Here is a 23585-nt window from a genome sequence, read left to right as displayed (position 1 = left end):
TGTGTCTCCCTGCACCCCCACCAAAGCCCCAGCTGAAGCCCCAGCCCACACCAGCTCCCTCTCCAAAGCCATCTCCAAGGCTGTCTGCAATGACTCAGGATGAGCCAGCTGGGTCTGTATGCGCAGCTCCGTAGGAGAGAGCGCCTGTATGAACTGGTCCCGTGCTAGCTCGCTCTGCACGGAGGGGGGGCATGTGAGCATATGCCCGCCGAGAGAGGCTCTCAATGTCATTAGCTAGCACCCGTAGAGGCTCTCCAGGCTGCCTGCGTCTATTACTCAGTTCGGAGCGCAGTAGCCCGGGCTGTACACACTGTCCATAGCGCCTCCTCAGTGCTCCCACTAAAGCCCCATAATCATGCCTGTCCTCGGGGCTAATCAATATCAAACAGGCCAGAGCTTCATCCGTGAGGCATAAAGCCAACTGCAGTGCCCTTTCTTCATCCGACCACCCCCTAAAATGAGCTAACAGTTCAAACTGAGCATGAAAAGCTTCCCAATCCGCCTTACCGGAATACTTCGGGGTCTTAACAGATACGGACGCAGCCGGGAACTGGGCGCCGCCATGTTTGTTTACATCCTGAGCCCCAGATTCCTCATCACGCCGCGTCGACGTCACCACTTCGGTCCGCCCACCAGAATCCGCGCGAAATACATTCGACGACGCACTCATGCCCGCTTCAGCCGCCATCGCTCTAACGTCCTCCCTCAAGCGGCCTCTGCGCTCCGACGCCCTGGCGATCTCCTCAGACAGAGCCCCGACGTCCATTCACACGCAGCTCCTTGGCCATAATCGTCCCCTACCTCCACCTTCACTTTCGGATTCCCTCGAAGCATTTTCCATCCCCGTTCTCACCTACGGTAGCTAGCCACATAAGTCAGCTAGCTAGCTGGCTAACTTGTATCAACGTTTTTACTTCTGACACCAATGTAATGACCCGACTAGATCATAAAGGAACAATTGTCCAGACAGAGGCTTGAGTTTACGAATTGACGGTTTATTACACCAACTTTACACAGGCTACTGTTTGGGCCGTAGCACACGCCAAATAGATGACACAAGCCAATCGTGACCTTCTCTTGTGAAGCCCAGACGTAAGAGAGAGAGAACAAAAGCTGAACCTGGTCTTAACTTCCAATGCTCCACCCCCCTGCCCAACCCCCCTCCACGCCACTCCGCCAACCACCAGGATGCCCGGCATCAGAACATTCCAGGCATTCCCGTGATTGGCAGATAGCAGGTTGATTGACAGGTCGGACCCCGCGAACACCGGGTACTGGTCAGTACAACACAACCACCTCCTAGCCTAACACATAACACACAGCTGTCTGTGCGGGTCGCTACAGTACTAAACAAATGCATAATTATGGACATGAATGTCATTCTCTTCATGGTGAGGTACCTACACATAAATATAATCCTCCTTTGCGTATTTGGATGTTATTCTAAACAATGAGCTCTGCCCCCAAACAAGACCAAATTTGAACCAATCATAGACATCTAAGTTTGGACATCAAAATACAGCACAGTAGAGCACAGTACAACACAGAACAGTACAATAGAGTACAGTACATTATAGTCTACTCTGCTGTAGTGTACTAAACTATATGCTACTTTTCTTTACTGTGCTGTACAGTACTGTGCTGTCCAAACTTGTGAACCCAACTGTGGTTTGTGACGACTATGATTTCCCATTTTAGCCGAATTCAATTCAAGAAATTTCATTACAGATTTCTGAAATTCCGTTACAGATTTTGGTAACGGAATTCCGAGTTTTAATCACTTAATAATTAATGACAATAAAATAATGAAAAACACTAACTAATTGCAAGTCAACCTTTACTTGTTACTTCTATGAACTTTCATTATCCTCCCTCATGACGGAGAGAAAGGAGAACATATCTTAAAGATATGTGGGGGTTTTTGTAACGGAATTCCAAGGCAGAACAATTTCTCCAAAATGAAATATAAGTGTTTATATTAGTTGGCAGGGGTCTTTAGCTCAACATCAGTGTGTGTTGATGTATTTCTAATACCTTAAGACTATTTCTTGTTTGTTTTCCATCTGTTTGACCAGAAATCAAAGTCTTAGCTTATTCCAATTTGTTTGTATCGAAAATGGTTGAAAAATTAATGTCTTAATTTCACAAAAAAAAAATATATATATATCTTAGCTTTCATTTGACACTCAATTGATGTGCTCCTATGAACTTAGCAAATTGGTGCTCATGGGTCCTTTTCCATGGAAATGTCCTTATGTCATATCAAATCAAACTTTATTTGTCACAAGCTCCGAATACAACATGTGTAGACCTTACAATGTAATGCTTACTTAGTCCCTTAACCAACAGTGCAGTTTCAAGATAGAGCTAAGAAAATATTTACCAAATAAACAAATGTAAATAATAATAAAAAGTAACACAAAAACAATAACAAGACTATATACAGGGGATTCCGGTACCAAGTCAATGTGCGGGGGTACCGGTTAGTTGAGGTAATTTGTACATGTAGGTAGGGGTAAAGTGACTATGCATAGATAATATACAGCGAGTAGCAGCAGTGTACAACACAAATGGGGGATCAATGTAAATAATCTGGTGGCCATTTGATTAGTTGTTCAGCAGTCTTATGGCTTGGGGGTAGAAGCTGTTAAGGAGCCTTTTGGCCCTAGACTTGGCGTTCTAGTAGTGCTTGCTGTGCGGTAGCAGAGAGAACAGTCTATAACTTGAGTGACTGGAGTCTAACTCTGATGCCGCCTAGTATAGAGATCCTATATGGCAGGAAGCTTGGCCCCAGTGATGTACTGGACCTTACGCACTACCCTCTGTAGCGCCTTTCGGTCAGATGCCGAGCAGTTACCATACCAGGCGGTGATGAAACTGGTCAGGATGATCTCGATGGTGCAGCTATAGAACTTTTTGAGGATCTGGGAACCCATGCCAAATCTTTTCAGAAAGCAAATTGGAGTGGGTCTAGGGTATCTGGGAGGCTGATGTTGATGAGAGTCATGACCAGCCTTTCAAAGCACTTCATGGCTACTGACGTGGGTACTACGGGGCGGTAATCATTTAGGCAGGTTACCTTCACTTCCTTCGTCACAGGGGCTATGGTGGTCTGCTTGAAACATGTCAGTATTACAGACTCGGTCAGGGAGAGGTTGAAAATGTCAGTGAAGACACTTGTCAGTTGGTCCTCGCCTGCTTTGAGTACATGTCCTGTTAATCAGTCTGGCCCCATGGCTTTGTGAATGTTGACCTGTTTAAAGGTCTTGCTCACATCAGCTACCAAGAGAGTTATCACATAGTCATCCAGAACAGCTGGTGCTCTCATGCATGCTTCAGTGTTGCTTGCCTCGAAGTGAGCATAAAAGACATTTAGTTTGTGTCACTAGGCAGCTCGCAGCTGGGTTTCCCTTTGTAGTCCATAATAGTTTTCAAGCCCTGACACATCTGATGAGCGTCAGAGCCGGTGTAATAAGATTCAATATAATCCTATATTGACGCTTTGCTTGTTTGATGTTTCGTCTGGGGACATAGCAGGATTTCTTATAAACGTCCGGATTAGTGTCTAGCTCCTTGAAATCGGCAGCTCTAGCCTTTAGCTCAGTGCGAATGTTGCCTGTCCTGTAGCATAGCATCCACGTCATCTGATCACTTCCGTATTGAGCAAGTCACTGGTACTTACTGCTTTAGTTTTTGCTTGTAAGCAGGAGTCAGGAGGATAGAATGATGGTCAGATTTGCCAAATGGAGGGCCGGGGGAGAGCTTTGTATGCATCTCTGTGTGTGGAGTAAAGGTGGTCTAGAGTTTAATTTTTTTTTACCCCCCCCCCCCCCTCTGTTTGCACATGTGACATGCTGGTATAAATTAGGTTAAACTGATTTAAGTTTGTCTGCATTAAAGTCCTCGGCCACTAGAGAGCTCTGCTTCTGGATCAGCATTTTCTTGTTTGCTTATGGCCTTATACAGCTGGTTGAGTGCGGTCTTAGTGCCAGCATCAGTTTGTGTTGATAAGTAGACGGCTATGAATAATATAGATGAGAACTCTCTTCGTAGATAGTGTGGTCTACAGCTTATCATAAAGTACTCTACCTCAGGCGAGCAATACCTCAAGACTTCTTTAATATTTGACATTGCGCACCAGCAGCTGTTATTGACAAATACATTTAACATTTACATTTAAGTCATTTAGCAGACGCTCTTATCCAGAGCGACTTACAAATTGGTGCATTCACCTTATGACATCCAGTGGAACAGTCACTTTACAATAGTGCATCTAAATCTTAAAGGGGGGGGGTGAGAGGGATTACTTATCCTATCCTAGGTATTCCTTAAAGAGGTGGGGTTTATAGACGCACAACCCCGCACCTCGTCTTGCTAGCTCTATAATATCCGTGTCGTCGTTCAGCCATGACTCGGTGAAACATAAGATATTACAGTTTTTAATATCCCATTGGTAGTATAATCTTGATCGTAGGTCATCCATTTTATTTTCCAATTATTGCACGTTGGAAAATATGTGTTATTGTATTATTCTAGCATGGCAGTGGTGAGTGTGTGAGGGTGGGGAGGGATCATTCCACTCTCTTGTGAGAATGTCAAGCCCCAGTCACATGAGAATGAGCTAATATCCCACCAAAGACAGGGCTTGATAAGGAGGCACTCACTATGGCGTGGAGTTCAGACTGTTTAATGGGGAGGCATCACTGTAAGGAGCTGTCAGATCTTACATTCAACTGGATAGTTCATGATAAGCTAGTCTACCATTTGACTGCATTTCCTACACCTATTTCTCTCACTTGATCTGTTTTCTACTATTGCCTCTATGCCACTGCACGCTCAGTCTGCCCACTATGGTGACGTAAGGGACCAAAATGTAGCCTAATGATGACCGCTCAATTGCACTGACATTTTGCAGACCACATCAGAGCCACTCTAGAGTTAGAACATGATGATTGAGTAATTATTTTGAATTATGTTTGATGATTGAGTTCAACCACATGGAGAGAGTTCATCACTTCTCAGACTAACAAGTGTTTATACCCCTAGATCACAGTACAATGGAAACTTATCTTGAAAAACCTTTGGTCCCATATTAACCTCTTCTAGAGATAAAATCTGCATTCATAACTTACTCTTATTTTGTCGATTTACTGTATTTGTGTTTTGTTTCTCTCTCCTCCCATAGACTTACTCTGGGCTGTTCTGTGTGGTGATAAACCCCTACAAAAACTTTCCCATCTACTCAGAGAACATCATAGAGATGTACAGAGGAAAGAAGCGTCATGAGATGCCACCACACATCTACGCCATTTCAGAGTCAGCATACCGCTGCATGCTCCAAGGTAAACCTCCTCTCTCACTCTGCACAAAACAGTGTTTGGAAGGTATAGCTCCTTCCTCAGTGGTCTCTTTCCGTCTCTCTCTTTTGCTGCGACGCAACGTGCATAAAGTGTGACTGGCAGGTGCCCTGCTGAGTAGTGGATTGCATGGGTTTTGCTGCATAATCCAGGAGATTAGTGTGTGAAAGGTTCCAGAGTCAGGGAGGCAGTGGCATCGTTAGTCATGGTTGAGCTGCCCCCCTGCCTCTGCTCGCCATAGGGGTCTGACAGACTACTTATTGATGTGGATCTACTAAGACAGACAGACTATACTGTACCACTTATAGACTACGTAATGTGTAAAAGCTCAACAATAGGCTTGTAGTTTTACAAACCACAGAGTACGGTCTATCTGCAAGCTATGTACATTGTCTGCAAAACATGAATGACTCAATTTCAGAGCATGGCATGTATTTGTTTGCGTTAAGTAAAAAAACACTTGGCGCTCATAATTAGCCTTCCTTAATGGCCACCTGCAATGTGTGAAGGCCCGTCCACTGCCCTGCCGACTGTCCTGTATCCCAGGTAGAGACCAGGACCTCACTGGCTCCTTTGCAGATAAGAGCCAGTTTAATTAGAGGTGAAAGTTCAGCCTGTTAACATTGATGGCCACTGACTGAGGGACCTGGAGAGTGTGAGCCCAGGATCACGACTTAGGATGCTATTAACTCAACCTGTGATCCTAGGGAAATGTACCACTCACTGTTAATCTTCTTCCTCCAGTGAGAAATTCCATCTATCTCTGGCTCCTTGCAAAGGGACACTTTTCAATAGATACAGTGTGTGTTCAGTTTCAATGAGTTCAGAGTAACGCCAGCCTTCTGAACAGTACAGTCTCTCAGTGGGTCTGGTTTTGCCTCCTCAGCTAGAGTTAGATTTGATGGAGCCTGGAGCCTCTCTGTCATTACAGCTCCTCAGGCTGAACCTACCTGGATATATCCAGAACTGTGACTTGCTGCTCTGGCTGTTCTGGCTGTTAGCAGTACTGTAGGATGGAAGACTATCACTATCACTGCTGCTGCAGCTCAGTGCTACAGGGAGAGAAAGAATCTCAAGAATCTAGACAATTTTCTTCAATTTGACTATTTTCTACATTGTAGAATAATAGTGAAGACATCAAAACTGGGAAATAAAATATATTGTAGATTTTTGATTCTTCAAAGTAGTCACCCTTTCCCTTGATGACAACTTTGCACACTTTTGGTTTTCTTTCATCTAGCTTCACCTGGAATGCTTTTCCAACAGTCTTGTTCCCAGTCAGTTCCCACGTATACTGAGCACTTGTTGGCTGCTTTTCCTTCACTCTGCGGTCCAACTCATCCCAAACCATTTAAAAAAAGTTTTTACCCCCTTTTCTCCCCAATTTCATGGTATCCAATTGTTAGTAGTTACTATCTTGTCTCATTGCTACAACTCCCATACGGGCTCGGGAGAGACGAAGGTCGAAAGCCATGCGTCCTCCGAATCACAACCCAACCAAGCTGTACTGCTTCTTAACACAGCGCGCATCCAACCCGGAAGCCAGCCGCACCAATGTGTCGGAGGAAACACTGTGCACCTGGCAACCTGGTTAGCGTGCACTGCGCTCAGCCTGCCACAGGAGTCGCTAGTGCACTGCGCCACCTGGGAGGCCCCTGAAACCATCTCAATTGGGTTGAGGTCGGGTGACTGTGGAGGCAAGGTCATCTGATGCAGCACTCCATCCCTCTCCTTCTTGGTCAAATAGCCCTTACAGGAGGTGCGTTGGATCATTGTCTTGTTGAAAAACAACTGATAGTACCACTATTGTGGTCGCCATGCTGGTTAAGTGTGCCTTGAATTCTAAATAAATCATGACAATGTCACCAGCAAAGCACCCCCATCACCATCACACCTCCTCCTCCATGCTTCAAGGTGGGAACCACACATGCAGATATAATTTGTTCACCTACTCTGCGTCTCACAGAGACACAGCGGTTGAACCAGAAATCTCAAATTTGGACTCATCAGACCAAAGTACAGATTTCCACCGGTCTAATGTCCATTGCTCATGTTTCTTGGCCCAAGCATGTCTCTTCTTCTTATTGGTGTCCTTCAGTAGTGGTATCTTTGCAGCAATTTGACCATGAATGTCACGATCGTCTGAATGAATGGACCAAGGCGCAGCGTACTTAGGATTCCACATGTTTAATAAATATGAAACTCACCAAAACAATACAGGAGAAAACGAAATGTGACGTTCTGGGCTGCTCACAGGCAGCTACACAAAAACAAGATCCCACAAACAACAGGTGGGAAAAGGCTGCCTAAATATAATCCCCAATCAGAGACAACGATAGACAGCTGCCTCTGATTGGGAACCATACCAGGCCAACAAAGAAATAGAAAACATAGATTGCCCACCCTAGTCACACCCTGACAATGAAGGCCTGATTTCACGCAGTCTCCTCTGCACAGTTGATGTTGATGTGTCTGTTACTTGAACTCCGTGAAACATTTATTTGGGCTCCAATTTCTGAGGCTGGTAACTCTAATGAGCTTATCCTCTGCAGCAGAGGTGACTATGGGTCTGCCTTTCCTGTGGCGGTCCACATGAGAGCCAGTTTCATCATAGCACGTGATGGTTTTTGCGACTGCACTTGAAGAAACTTTCAAAGTTCTTGAAATTTCTCTGCTTATTTGAGCTGTTCTTGAAATAATATGGACTTGATATTTTACCAAATAGGGCAATCTTCTGTGTACCACCCCTACCTTGTCACAACACAACTGATTGGCTCATAAGCATTAAGAAGGGAAGAAATTCCACAAATGAACTTTTAACATGGCACACTTGTTAAATGAAATGCATTCCAGATGACTACCTCCTAGAAGCTGGTTGAGATAATACCAAGAGCTGGTCATGGGTGCACCTCAGCCATGCTCAAGGCCCTAAACAATATCATAACTGCCATCGATAAGAGACAATACTGTGCAGCCGTATTCAACGACCTGGCCAAGGCTCTCGACTCTGTCAAGCACCACATTCTTATCGGCAGACTCAACAGCCTTGGTTTCTCAAATGACTGCCTCGCCTGGTTCACCAACTACTTCTATGATAGAGTTCAGTGTGTCAAATCGGAGGCCTTGTTGTCCAGACCTCTGGCAGTCTCTATGGGGGTGCCACAGGGTTAAATTCTCGGGCCGACTCTCTTCTCTGTATTCATCAATGATGTCGCTCTTGCTGCTGGTGATTCTCTGATCCTCCTCTACGCAGACGACAGCAATCTGTATACTTCTGGCCCTTCTTTGGACATTATGTTAACTAACCTCCAGACGAGCTTCAATGCCATACAACTCTCCCTCCGTGGCCTCCAACTGCTCTTAAATGCAAGTAAAACTAAATGCATGCTCTTCAACCGACCACTGCCTGCACCTGCTCGCCCATCCAGCATCACTACTATGCACAGTTCTGACCTAGAATATGTGGACGACTACAAATACTTAGGTGTCTGGTTAGACTGTAACCTCTCCTTCCAGACCCATATTAAGCATCTCCCATCTAAAATTAAATCTGGAATCGGCTTATAGGCCTATTTCGCAACAAAGCATTCTTCACTCATGCTGCCAAACATTCCTTCGTAAAACTCACTATCCTACCGATCCCCGACTTCGCCGATGTAATTTACAAAATAGCCTCCAACACTCTACTCAACAAATTGGATGCAGTCTCACTGTGCCATCCATTTTGTCACCAAAGCCCTATATACTACCCACCACTGCAACCTGTACGCTCTCGTTGGCTGGTCCTCGCTTCATACTCGTCGCCAAACCTACTGGCTCCAGGTCATCTACAAGTCTTTGCTAGGTAAAGCCCCGCCTTATCTCAGCTCACTGGTCACCATAGCAGCACCCACCTGCAGCAAGCGCTCCAGCAGGTATATTTCACTGGTCACCCCCAAAGCCAATTCGTCATTTGACCGCCTTCCAGTTCTTTGCTGCCAATGACTGGAACGAACTGCACAAATTGCTGAAATTAATTTCAAGTACCAGCTGTCAGAGCAGCTCACAGATAATTGCACATGTACATAGCCCATCTGTAAATAGCCTATCCAACTACCTCATCCCCATACTGTATTTATGTATTTATTTTGCTCCTTTGCACCCCAGTATCTCTACTTGCACATTCATCTTCTGCACATCTATCACTCCAGTGTTTAATTGCTATTTGTAATTACCTCGCCACTATGGCCTATTTTATTGTCTTACCTCACTTATCTTACCTCATTTGCACACACTGTGTGTGTATATGTATATATGTATATATGTGTATATATATATGTATATATATATATGTATGTATATATGTATATATGTGTATGTATATATATATATATATATATGTATATATATATATATATATATATATATATATATATATATATATTCTACTGTATATATATATATATATATTCTACTGTATGTTTGTTTATTCCATGTGTAACTCTGTGTTGTTGTATGTGTCAAACTACTTTGCTTTATCTTGGCCAGGTCGCAGTTGTAAATAAGAACTTGTTCTCAACTAGTCTACCTGGTGAAATAAATAAATAAAATAAAACTGAAGAATTTGAGTAGCTGTGAGTAGGTGTGTCCTAACTGAGTAGGTGTGAGTAGGTGTGTCCTAACTGAGTAGATGTGAGTAGGTGTGTCCTAACTGAGTAGCTGTGAGTAGGTGTGTCCTAACTGAGTAGGTGTGTCCTAACATTTGACTGTTAATGTCTGTGTCTGTAGTTTTTTTAGCCAGTGCTTGAAGCGATGAGCAGTAATCCTTCCTGCTTCTTAGTTCTAATGAGCATTTGTGCTATGATATTGGCCAGTGGGCACACGAATACAATAGGTCAAGTGCTTTACTGGCTAGTACAACTCCAACACCTCTATCCCCCCACCTCACCCAATGTCTCGTCACTCACTTCCTTTTGTGTCCCCCACCCCCATCCACACATACATTATTGTGTCTTAACCAGTGATGGCCATGAAACCCTTGTGACCAATCACCCCCCCCCCTCATCATACTTTCCTTGAACTAAATATAGGCTAAATCCCTGCACAGAGCACTCACCCATTGTGGCCAGCCTGCCTTTCAGTTTCAACATGAGAGGTGTTTGAAATGGGGCCCCATGTCAAATCTACCCCCCTCGTTGCCCCACTGTCCCCAGTCCTGCCACATAGTGGTCATTGTGTACACTCCCTAGGGGGTCTACTGTGGAATGAGGTCATCCCTTGTCTTAGCAATCCGCAGCATGCTAAGTACTGAGCCATCGTGGTAGTGTCATGGGCCTCAGATCACTGTGGAGTGCAGACTGTCCGGCTGCCTGAAGAGGGATGCCTCACTATGGATATGAGTGTGACCAAAAGAACATTCCCGCACTGGCACATCACACAGAGGAGTTAGTGTGTCCGCTCACTTTCTGAGTAGCTGACCTTATATTGACAGTATCTTGTATAGTTAAATAACTATTGATCTGCGTAGTGCTTACAGTGTTTTATACAGATCATTTCATTTGTGAGTGGAAAGACTGCCTCTATTGATGTTTCAAAAGCCATTTCACGCTGTTAAGGATCCCCCACTGTTCTGTAATGGCTCTCTGTCCAGTTCCTGAGAGGAGAAGAGAATCTAATTTCCACTCTTATTTTCTTTCATTCCTTATTTTGTTCTCTCTTTTTTTTCCCCCCTTCTCTCAAATGTTCTGGCTCGGAGGACATCGTAGGAAAAATTCCACTCATCCCGCCAGGGCTTTTCTGGGACCCTTTCACTTACGGCACTGTTAACTGAAAAATACGACCGGGTGGCTTTGTGCGCTCTCTTTCCCCAACGTGGTTCCTTCCTTTTCCTCCTTTGTGAAGAGAACACAGGAGAACAAGTGTGTGGAATGTCTGTGGTCTGACTTCAGCCCAGACTACGGCTCTAGCATTGCTATGGAAGGACCATTCACCAGTCTCTCTTCTGCCTCAACCAATCACCCTCTCTCTCTCTCTCTCTCTCTCTCTCTCTTTCTCTCCTCATTTACAGTAACAGTGTCCCTATCTCTGGCCCTCTTGCTTCAGTCAGGGGGTTAGTCAACCGAACCGTACCGAGGCCTCACTGCACCTAAGCTGTCAGCAGGAGCAGAGCTTGAATAGTCCTAGGTGCTTATTATGGGCTGTAGCCCTTTCCTCAGGTCATTTGTTTGTGTTTGACTCTCTCTCTCTCAGACTGTCTCTCTGTCTCAGGAACTGCTACAGACGAGGCTCCCTCTTTCTGCTCTGACCCCCTAGTCCGAAGCATGCCCTGCTGCTGACATGTAGGTCTGGACGTGCTCCTGCACTCCAAAGCAGACGAGAGAGAAATGGGGGGGCTGTATTGTGGCTCACAATGGGGGCTTTGTGTTGCCTGGAGAAGGGGCCAGGGTGCAGTATGGGGAGGCTCGGACCGACAGGGCTCTTCCCTGGGAGAAGGGGGCCTTGTGTTGGGGCAGAGAGGGTTGACTGCAGGGAAGAGGTCAGGTCTGAGTGACAGCACAGGTGTGAAGGGCCAGGCTGGACGGGGGTATGGTAGAAGGGGGGACCCCAGGGGAGATAGGGGTGTGTCTGTTAGGGACCCTCTCTCTGTAGTGAAAATAACTCTCTGTTCTTTGGTGGATGTACTAGAGTTTCAGACAAATGGCAGTGTACACACACACAATCCCACTCATATAGACACATGTTGGCAGATGCTCCCCTAATGGCAGACAGCTGTGGAGTTCATTCAGTATAAAATGGTATTTCTGTTGGCGGGCTTTTGTCATAGATCTCTGATCTCAGACTGCCATGAACTGTTGAGTCTCTGCAATAGGGGGAAAGAATGCACCCTTAATAAACCAGAGACATGAACATGTTCTCCTCAGTTCACTGGTTTTTAGAGGTTTCACTGGTGGGAGGGAGCAGAGTCTGAGATTACAGACCGGGGTTAAATGGAGACACCATGAAAGCACTTGACGATGTGGGGAGTTTTCTCAACATACATGCATGGCTATGAATGACAGTCCTGTTATGAAATAGTTTATTATAAATAGGTGCTTTATTGCTGCATATGTTAGAGGTCTTTTGGAAAACTTCACATGATCACATGGTTTCAAATGTAGTTTCATGTTATCACATGTTGTCACGTTTTTGTATTAACTTCCCATAAGATCACATGGAAACATGTTTTTGGAAGGGTAGAGAGGGAAGCCCAACCACCTCCATTATAATGGCAGCTTCCCCAGCGCTGCAGGTCTGTCCAATCTTTTACTGGGGCCTGTGTCTTGGGTGGCCACACAATGCCACTAATCCACCCACGGTCTGGGCATGCAGGGCACCACTGGAGACATGTTGCTGGGTGGGTGGGTGAAGACCGAGAACCACCGTCAACTGTCTAGAAGTGTTTTCATTGGTCACACATAGCTGGGATAGCTGTAGTCTGAGCCAAGGAGATGAGGTTACCTGAAGCTGCTGCCCCTCACTCACTCCCTCCCTCCCTGGAGCTGCCACCAGCCACTGTGGTTGGGAAAGGAGGGACACGTAGAACAGTATACAACCAACTCTTTCCAACAAACACACACGTAGTGGACCTCTGGGGTGAGGGTTAATGTGGAAAACTGCCTGGATTGTCTGGATAAGTAGCAGCAGTGCCTGAATGTAAAAATGCTCCATAAAATGAGAGCATGGGAGATGTCTATTCGAAAGTGTCATGCATGGAAAGTTGGCAGATGAACTGTGACAACCAGGTCACTTGGTAATGTGATACATTCTGACATGGAGGATTTCTGTGGAAGCAGGGAGTGTTTGAATCGCTGTCTGGAGAATGTAGCAGTGACTACACACTTAGAATGTAGATATGTACGGACAGGACTGGACTGCATGATTGCCTCATGGTACACTGGAATAAATCCCTTGGAATATATGCAATTCAAGGAATTCAGATCAGCTACCTGGGTGTACAGTATTACCCCCGATGGCAGCAGGTGTTCTATGCTCGGACTCAACCTGTTTTCAGCATATTTAAGAGTGGAGACAGGTTGGAGTCATTCTGTAGTTCTCACAGTGATGACTATAGGCTGGGGCTCTGCCAGACTGGGCTCTCTGTAGGTAAGAGCTTGGATGAATAGCAGTCTGTTTTACAGGTGACTGCATTCTAAACAGCATGAGGTGCATCCATGTTTAAATCAGTGATTGCTTTCTGTTGTGTTAGTGAATGGGTCCAAACAGGGTTGAGCTGTATCAGACGTAGGGATTGGACCTGAACAGGGATGAGCTGTATCAGACGTAGGGATTGGATCTGAACAGGGATGAGCTGTATCAGACGTAGGGATTGGATCTGAACAGGGATGAGCTGTATCAGACGTAGGGATTGGACCTGAACAGGGATGAGCTGTATCAGACGTAGGGATTGGACCTGAACAGGGATGAGCTGTATCAGACGTAGGGATTGGACCTGAACAGGGATGAACAGGGATGAGCTGTATCAGACGTAGGGATTGGACCTGAACAGGGATGAGCTGTATCAGACGTAGGGATTGGACCTGAACAGGGATGAGCTGTATCAGACGTAGGGGGATTGGACCTGAACAGGGATGAGCTGTATCAGACGTAGGGATTGGACCTGAACAGGGATGAGCTGTATCAGACGTAGGGATTGGACCTGAACAGGGATGAGCTGTATCAGACGTAGGGATTGGACCTGAACAGGGATGAGCTGTATCAGACGTAGGGATTGGACCTGAACAGGGATGAGCTGTATCAGACGTAGGGATTGGACCTGAACAGGGATGAGCTGTATCAGACGTAGGGATTGGACCTGAACAGGGATGAGCTGTATCAGACGTAGGGATTGGACCTGAACAGGGATGAGCTGTATCAGACGTAGGGATTGGACCTGAACAGGGATGAGCTGTATCAGACGTAGGGATTGGACCTGAACAGGGATGAGCTGTATCAGACGTAGGGATTGGACCTGAACAGGGATGAGCTGTATCAGACGTAGGGATTGGACCTGAACAGGGATGAGCTGTATCAGACGTAGGGATTGGACCTGAACAGGGATGAGCTGTATCAGACGTAGGGATTGGATCTGAACAGGGATGAGCTGTATCAGACGTAGGGATTGGATCTGAACAGGGATGAGCTGTATCAGACGTAGGGATTGGATCTGAACAGGGATGAGCTGTATCAGACGTAGGGCAGGGTGGCTCCCCCTCTCTATTGTGACTAGCCTAAGCATTGAGAACATGAGTGTGTGTCTCCTGCTATTTTGGTGCTGCTGGTTGTCTGTCTGGGCAATGGGTTTTTACTTTGTCTGACCTACCTAACCCTCCAGTGAACAGTAATACATCTCTACTCCTCCTTTGAATTAAAACAAGGACTTCTCATTCCACTCTCCTGTACCTCTATATCCTCTCTCAGAGCAGCTCACTGTGAATTCAGTGGAATAGAGACATTATATTCCAGTTTCCAATAAGCCCTAGGATGTTGACACCAGCAGCAGGGCTACATTAGAACCCCATGATGAGCCTCTGTTACTGCTGTTACACATTCACAGGTGTTTCTCATTTCACCCTCGCGTCAGAAGCATGTGGAAAATGTGCTTTGTGAGGTATGAGCAAAGTGTGTGTGTGTGTGTGTGTGTGTGTGTGTGGGGGGGGGGGGTCAACAGTTGTGGGAGGAAGGAAGCCTCGGTAGGTGTGAGGGAGGACAATGACTTCCTTTCTTTAATGTGCAGGATCTCTCTCCCTCTAGTCCCATTGGTCACTTCACAAACCATCCCCTGTCATATCCACTAGACAGGGAACAGTCATCACCTTCTATCTGACCCTTATTCCATTCCTGTCAATGATCTCAATTTCCACTGTAATTGAGTCAAACCAAAAAAATAGTCTCTCTCATAGGATGGGAAGCTATTTATTGTAGCTACAGTAGTCACTGCAACACATTGCCTTCCGGCCTACAATGCCACATCTAAAATGCCCTCATCTGTGTATCAGAGTCGACTGACACCATGCTACCTTTCCCACTGCATTGCCAAGTCTGTCCCACCATGCACTGGCTGCTCTCTATGTATTACTGTCACTGGGTTTCCATGGCCTTGAAGGGTGCAGTCTACAGCCCCCCCCCTCCTCTGCCCCAACACCTCCTCCCCTTTACCCCTACCAGTTGCTGCGGGCCAGGAAGCCTGGCCACCCTCTGTGACATCACAGGAATGTCCTCGCCCCAGGACCCCATCGTTGATGGTGAGGGGAACCATGGGCATCCGAATTCCAACAGTCATAACTGATTACTGACTGCAGCCCACAATGCACTGCTAGCTGGCAGAACTGGAGGGTCTTCTTCTGATCTGACACACTCAGCTTTGTGTCAAACTGGTCTGAAAGTATCACTTTGTAGGTATTTTAATGAGACAACCTGGTAAAATACATTTAAAAATTGAGAGAAAAAAGCCCAGTCTCCATTACAACATTCATTAGGCTTGACGAGCTCTTCATTACCACCAGGATATATGACCAGAATCCCCCTCAGACGAAGGAAGAGTCATACTGTGTTGTGAATGCTTTAATGAACGGTGCATGTCGGCCTCTCTCTCTGGCCCCGTCCTCTCAGCAGCAGCACTCCACAGTGTTAGTGTGGGTTATCATAACAGCTCAGAAGCCCAGAGGTGACAGTTACACAGAGCAGGTACAGAGAGGACTGGCCAGATCTAATTGTGTGTTTACCAGTTCACCCGTCTGAGAATGTAGGCTGGCGGGGGTGTGTGTGTGGAGGGGGTATTGAGATTGGGCTAGGCTCCCTGCGTCGCAGCATTGACAATACAGCAGTGAGAAACCCCAGACATGGCAGGGACCTCACTCTCTCTCACACAGACACTCAGTCTTTTGTTCCTCCGGCTTTAAGTACCCCTGGAATCCATCCTGACTGCTCTATATGAGTAAACAGGCCACAGCTCTTTCTATTGCTACTGCTGTAAAGACCAGTCCTAGTAGATGAGAGCAGGAAGAAGGATGTGGAAAAAGAGTGTTGTATCCGGTTGAAGTGACAGTGAGGCTGTTTTCTCACCCTGCCTCCCCTAGTCTGTGATCATATTTCACTAACTACAGACCCCATGATGTCAGAATAAAACCATTATTTTCTCTGACTCCTTGACTTGTTTGAATTTGGAGTGGTCCAGCAGGAAGAGTGGAATGGAGTAGACTACAATCCATACTTGGGCTCCACTGTACTCCTACCTTTCAAGATTAGGGAGGCTTGGACATGTTTTGGGGAGTAGATGGGAATGTTGAGAGATCAGGGGGCTAGTTGAGGGAGGAGGGGAGAGGTTGAGGGGGTAAAAGGGGTGGCCTGAGGGGGGGGGTCTGGAATGTGTGGAATGAGTAGATGAATCCGTCTGAGGGATAAATTATTAGTGGAAAACGGATCCCCAGTCTGTCTCCTGCCGCGTGGCCCAGGGGGGGAGACGAGGAGAGGGCTGTTTGTCTATGTAGACCTAGATGCGGTATTGTTTGTGTGCCACCTTCCATCTCTTTCATTCCCGTAGTTGTTGCATGCTGTGTGGAGCAGCAGACAACAAGGCCCAGGACATGTTTGTGTCTACCCAATCATTATCTGAACTGTTGTATTTCGTTGGTAGGGGTATAGGTTCTCCCCTGGTTATAGTGAACTGTTCACTCTGAATTGATGGCAGGAGACGGACAGCTTGATTGTACTGAGATCAGCCTTCCTGAGCCTTCAGAAAGGGAGTTTCAGTAGTCCACAGCTTGATGAATGTATGGACTGATTTGACCCTGTCCTCTTGTTAGGCCCAGGATGAAGGTGGCTTGTAACTTCATTGGGAGGAAACAAAAACTGTGCTGGAATTGCTGATTATTCGATCAAATCAAGGACCTGTGAGGCGCAAAGGCGCTTTTGTTTTATTTCTGAATACTACTTTGGCTCTGTGCCATGGCTGCAAAGGGAGAGGGAGAGAAGGACTCTGTCAGAGGACGGAGAGAATAAGAGAGGAGTGCATCAGCCAGGACAGAGGGAGAGAGATGAGCCAATAGAGTGTGAAATTGGTAGAACTATTTTCATTTGCCCCGTCCTGGGTATGTGAAACTGGTCATCTAGGAAACGGCCAGGGACAGAGCGTATATGGACAGAACAGATGGATACAGTCAGACAGCCCTCTGTGCATGGGAACAAGAGAATGGAGGAGAGACTGGCTCACTTCACCAGCCAATGGGTTTGGATCAGTTAGTTGATTGAAATGAATGTATGGAGCCAATACATTTCTCTTTCATATGATAAGATTTGGATAATATCGTTATTAGCCCCATAGTGAGTATAACAACACAATGTGTACTAAATGAATGATATCCTGGTAGGTATGAAGTATCTACCCTATGTAATAAAGCTAACTTTCCACATTCACATAATGACCGTTAGCTAGTGTGCTTTCTGAGAACGTGGAGATCATATGTGCCATAGAGAATTAGGCTTTGATATGCATTACAGAATGACTTCAGCTTATTGGGTGTCTGGTTCTGTGCTCTGCCTGTAATGAATCTTCAGGTTTCTGATTGTGAAATGCCTTTTGATAAATGGCCCACAGAGACGGGTAATTTAAGTCACTATCTTGTTGGAAGAGAATTAAAGATGCTAAATGACAGTTTGAAGGCCTAACCCTTCGTCAGTGGAGAGGGAGTAAAGCAGGTGACAAGGAGAGTGTTAGAATAAGTGAAAACAGAGGAAGTAGGTAGACCAGCACACCATTTTATAGCAGTGACTGGATCGATGAATCAATGGCTGAGGTCATCAGTATCATCTGACTACCGACGTTCAGCTGCCATTTTGAAAAACGCAATTGGTCTCTGATGTGAATCATATTGTAATCATGTATATCTGAGTTGATGTAGCTCGGTGTTGGGTGCTTCGATTCAAAGCGATCACAGCTACAAGGTCTGGTTGAACATCAACAGGACGTGGATGATAACCATCGGAGTTAAATAGAAAGTTATTCTCATGAAAACCCAGTGAAAAGCTCTGTCACGGAGATGAAGAGTAATCAAACTTTGACCTGTGGAGCTTTGGAGTGTCGTCGGGAACCTGGCCACTTCTACTCAGCAACCCATCGATCATCCGTCCTGTTTTGCTATTCTCATCAGACGCGTACAATTTGGAGAGCAATAGCTTTTGGGGTTGGCAGAGGCAGAGGAAAGGTTGTCTGTAATAGAGAAGTAGACTGGTATGAGTAGAAACAGACAGTGTGTCTCTGGGAGGAAAAAAAGAGCACCACAGGCCAGAGAAATTGGAGCGCTCAACGATATGGTCATTTATCAGTGTGACTAGTCGCCAGCAGCAGTTCACACTATAGTGACATAACAAAAGGTTGTGCCTATAACACCTGGTAGACATTCAGGCAGCCAGTCAGTCCTCTGATGAAAGGTGACCAACATGAATGATTTATCATTCCAACCATCATTTGACTGTAAAGATGATCATCCGTAGAGTTATATTTGTTCCTGGGATTCATTGTTCAAATCTGTCATGAGGTCACAGTCCCGGATCTGTGGGCTTAATAAAACCATGTAAGCTCTTCATCTTCTGATCAAATATAGGCTTGGGCTGGGGAGCAATGTACCCATGACGCAGGGTCCAGCAGTGACAGCTGCCCTCTGTGGCTGTCTAGTCAGAGGGACATGGGGCTGGTTAGGTAAACACAGTGACCTTAAAGGGTATCCAATAGTGACCTTAAAGGGTATCCAATGGTGACCTTCAGTGTGGCTGAGTCACCCTCAGACCTCCACAGGCCACCTCACACTGACAACACCTCATACCATGGGCTACCAGGGTGAGTCTGAATGGAGCTGAGGCACAATGAGTTTTTAGGGAGTGAGGACAGAGCTATGTCAGAGACACAGAGAGGGAAGAGGTTGCAATAGGACCAGAGTTGTCACCAACACATACACAGTAAGCTCGTGTCCCTCTGATCCCTTCTGAGAGTGCTCTGACTGTTTCATCTATAACCATCCACTGTAGCTGTCATGTCAATTTTCACCGTTTACAATATGCCTTTCTCTTTAAAGAATTGCAGTGGATTCATGAGCTATTCATGATGCACATGTACACAAAGAATCAGTGTGTCCTCACTTCACCCCTTTCCCACTCTCTCCCTGGCTCAAAGCGTCGTCCCCAGGGTGGGTAGATTTAGGGGCGTCCGGCAGGCTGCTGGTTCAGCAGACAGTGTAGGGGATATTCTCTGCTGGGGACAGACCACTCACAGCGTGGTTGTCTGTAATGCCGGGGCTACACAGACACATTTTAACGTGACAAGCCAACTTTAACAGTGTAACCTACAGCAGCGGGGCTGTGAAATCAAACCCATTCAGAGATTGGGGAGCACAGCAATACTGGTTAGATATTGATGGAGGTGGTAAGAGTTGGTGGTATTAGTGGAGGGGGCATTCCTCCCAGTGATGTTGATGTTTAGGAATTTAAGGTATGTTTGGAGGATTTCCACAGGAAATGAAACAACCTCTGTCTGTCTTTCTTCCCATGAAGGTCGAGGACTCCATCCTTACAGCGTCAGAACTTTGTCTGCATTTTAGGAGAAAAGGTTATCCAAACACAGAGGGGCCTCAGTGGCTATGAATTTACAAGATGTTTCCATCTGGACTCAAATAGCTTCCTACCCAGAGACCCTCATTGTGTTGACTCTGTGTGTTACATCCCTCTGGATGATATACCTTCTGGTGTCACTGTGTCATGTCAGCTATGTCACCTATCCCCAAATAACTTTGTGATTTCATTTCCCATACATTCTGGGGTTGAGAGAGTGCCTGTCACATCATTCCGACAGGTCCTGTTCCATTACATTTTTGGGGTTGATAGCCACTCCGATAAACTGGCATGCCTCCACAACACCCACTAAAGAGCTTCATCAGAGTCAATCTATGGAGAAAAAAAGAGTCGAGTTACTGTCCAGTCCACAGAGCAGGTTCTTGTTAGAGTAGATGAATAGATGCTGAGTCATGAGTGGGCTGAGGGGGTGAATAATGAGAGGCAGAAGGAGAATCATGAGGACAGCAGCTGCAGCAGGTATTTCTCTGGCAGAACACGGATCTATCTAGCATCTGTCTCTATGCTTTTAACCCAGGGGTCTCCGGCCCTGTTCCTGGAGAGCTACCATCCTGTAAGTTTTGACTCCAACCCCATTTGTAACCTCGCTGATTCAGCTTATCAACCAGCTAATTATTAGTATCAGGTGCGCTTGATTACGGTTGGAGCAAAATCCTAGAAGTCGCTGGCTCTCCAGGAACAGGGTTGGAGATAAAACCTACAGGAGGGTTCTCTCCAGGAACAGAGTTGGAGATAAAACCTACAGGAGGGTATAGGTGCAGGAACAGGGTTGGCGATAAAACCTACAGGAGGGTATCTCTCTAGGAACAGGGTTGGAGATAAAACCTACAGGAGGGTATATGTACAGGAACAGGGTTGGCGATAAAACTTACAGGAGGGTATCTCTCCAGGAACAGGGTTGGAGATAAAACCTACAGGAGGGTATCTCTCCAGGAACAGGGTTGGAGATAAAACCTACAGGAGGGTATCTCTCCAGGAACAGGGTTGGAGATAAAACCTACAGGAGGGTATCTCTCCAGGAACAGGGTTGGAGATAAAACCTACAGGAGGGTATCTCTCCAGGAACAGGGTTGGAGATAAAACCTACAGGAGGGTATATGTACAGGAACAGGGTTGGAGATAAAACCTACAGGAGGGTATCTCTCCAGGAACAGGGTTGGAGATAAAACCTACAGGAGGGTATCTCTCCAGGAACAGGGTTGGAGATAAAACCTACAGGAGGGTATCTCTCCAGGAACAGGGTTGGCGATAAAACCTACAGGAGGGTATATGTACAGGAACAGGGTTGGAGATAAAACCTACAGGAGGGTATCTCTCCAGGAACAGGGTTGGAGATAAAACCTACAGGATGGTATCTCTCCAGGAACAGGGTTGGAGATAAAACCTACAGGAGGGTATATGTACAGGAACAGGGTTGGAGATAAAACCTACAGGAGGGTATCTCTCCAGGAACAGGGTTGGAGATAAAACCTACAGGATGGTATCTCTCCAGGAACAGGGTTGGAGATAAAACCTACAGGAGGGTATATGTACAGGAACAGGGTTGGAGATAAAACCTACAGGAGGGTATCTCTCCAGGAACAGGGTTGGAGATAAAACCTACAGGAGGGTATATGTACAGGAACAGGGTTGGAGAGCCATGGTCTAGGCTGTTTGAACATTGACTTTTAGATCAGGTGGATCAGCTTTAATTTTGAAGATAGATTTTGGCTTCCATCAATGTAATTGTTTGCATAATTTCCAATCCCCTAAATATATATTTTCCTTTATTATTTTTCCTAACACTATCACCCCTCCCCTAATTGTATTAAACTAATGGACAACAACACTTTGGCTTCTACTTCCAGCTTATACATACTATACATTTTACAGACACAGTATATTTTACAATAGTTATCTTTTGTTTGTTTTTAGTCCTATCCAATACCAAACCCCTCCCATCTATCTCTGAAGACCATCTAGTTTTGATTTAGTCCTATCCAATACCAAACCCCTCCCATCTATCTCTGAAGACCATCTAGTTTTGATTTAGTCCTATCCAATACCAAACCCCTCCCATCTATCTCCGAAGACCATATAGTTTTGATTTAGTCCTATCCAATACCAAACCCCTCCCATCTATCTCTGAAGACCATATAGTTTTGATTTAGTCCTATCCAATACCAAACCCCTCCCATCTATCTCTGAAGACCATCTAGTTTTGATTTAGTCCTATCCAATACCAAACCCCTCCCATCTATCTCTGAAGACCATCTAGTTTTGATTTAGTCCTATCCAATACCAAACCCCTCCCATCTATCTCTGAAGACCATCTAGTTTTGATTTAGTCCTATCCAATACCAAACCCCTCCCATCTATCTCCAAAGACCATATAGTTTTGATTTAGTCCTATCCAATACCAAACCCCTCCCATCTATCTCTGAAGACCATCTAGTTTTGATTTAGTCCTATCCACTACCAAACCCCTCCCATCTATCTCTGAAGACCATCCAGTTTTGATTTGATTTGCCATGTATTTTTCAACTGTGCTGTTTCACAAAAATTCTGAACCTTTTTATAAATTTTACTGACCCAGTATATTTTACATTTAGTTATCTTGTTATGTTTAGTCCCGCCCTTCAGCTCCCTTCAACCCCTCCCATCCATCTCTGAACACCATCCAGTTTTGATTTCTATTTGCCAAAAGTTCTGAACCTTTCTATTCACAGATTTTTACATATTGTCAATTAAAGATAAACATTTTTGCTAAGAGTATTATTATATTATTGGTGGATTGACTATGACTTTTAAATCACCCAGCAGTGCTATTTGCAGATTCCTGAAACTGCGACCAAAAAACTGCGACCAAACTGCGACCAAAAACAAGCTACATATCGATAGAACCAGAACAAATTATTTAATGATTCTATTCTCTTTATAGCAAAATCTGCAGAGCTGGATGGTTGTATCTCCCATATATATAACATTCTATTGGTAGCAAGAATTTTGTGTAATAATTTAAATTGGAAAAACTTTTTGGAATCCAGCGCCATTTTGTGTATCAGTACGTAAACCAAGTGTCATGAACTATTTTGCAATCTATATGGCACAGCAGTCAATGCATTTTTTTCGTCCTTAAATTTTATATTTATCACAACTTTCCATATTTTGTTATTTAATGCAGGGCCGACAGACAAGTTCCTTACTTTTTACACCTTCCACTTGCCTCTTCCATTTGAGGTAATGCTGCAATTAGTTGGTGTGGTCCTTCTGTAGCTCAGTTGGTAGAGCATGGCGCTTGTAACGCCAGGGTAGTGGGTTCGATCCCCGGGACCACCCATACGTAGAATGTATGCACACATGACTGTAAGTCGCTTTGGATAAAAGCGTCTGCTAAATGGCATATATATATATGTTGTAATTTAGAGCAGACATTTCCATATATTTTTGTTAGCTGCATGTGTGACAATTCCACCAGTCCTATTTATTATATAATTTACAAAGATCATAGCATTTTTTTTGTTATATAGTTTTTTTTAATCAATTAGTATATTTGAGTTTAACCATAATATTGGATGTAATATTTGTTCTGTCTTTTCTGGTGGATTAAAC

The 23585-nt window shown here is 45.2% G+C and overlaps 1 protein-coding gene across 2 annotated transcripts in view; it reads left to right on the top strand.

The window, feature by feature from the left end:
* The window catches only part of LOC123999132 (myosin-10-like), an 82418-nt gene that overhangs the window by 22474 nt on the left and 36359 nt on the right, over positions 1 to 23585 (top strand). For both annotated transcript variants that reach the window (XM_046304577.1, XM_046304576.1), the window contains exon 3: positions 5186 to 5342. In XM_046304577.1, the coding sequence (XP_046160533.1) occupies positions 5186 to 5342 (157 nt within the window). The remainder of the gene's footprint in view (positions 1 to 5185; positions 5343 to 23585) is intronic.

The sequence above is a fragment of the Oncorhynchus gorbuscha genome, linkage group LG16 (assembly GCF_021184085.1).
Source record: "Oncorhynchus gorbuscha isolate QuinsamMale2020 ecotype Even-year linkage group LG16, OgorEven_v1.0, whole genome shotgun sequence".
Taxonomy (NCBI): Eukaryota; Metazoa; Chordata; class Actinopteri; order Salmoniformes; family Salmonidae; genus Oncorhynchus; species Oncorhynchus gorbuscha.
This window is presented reverse-complemented; position numbering and strand designations above follow the sequence as displayed.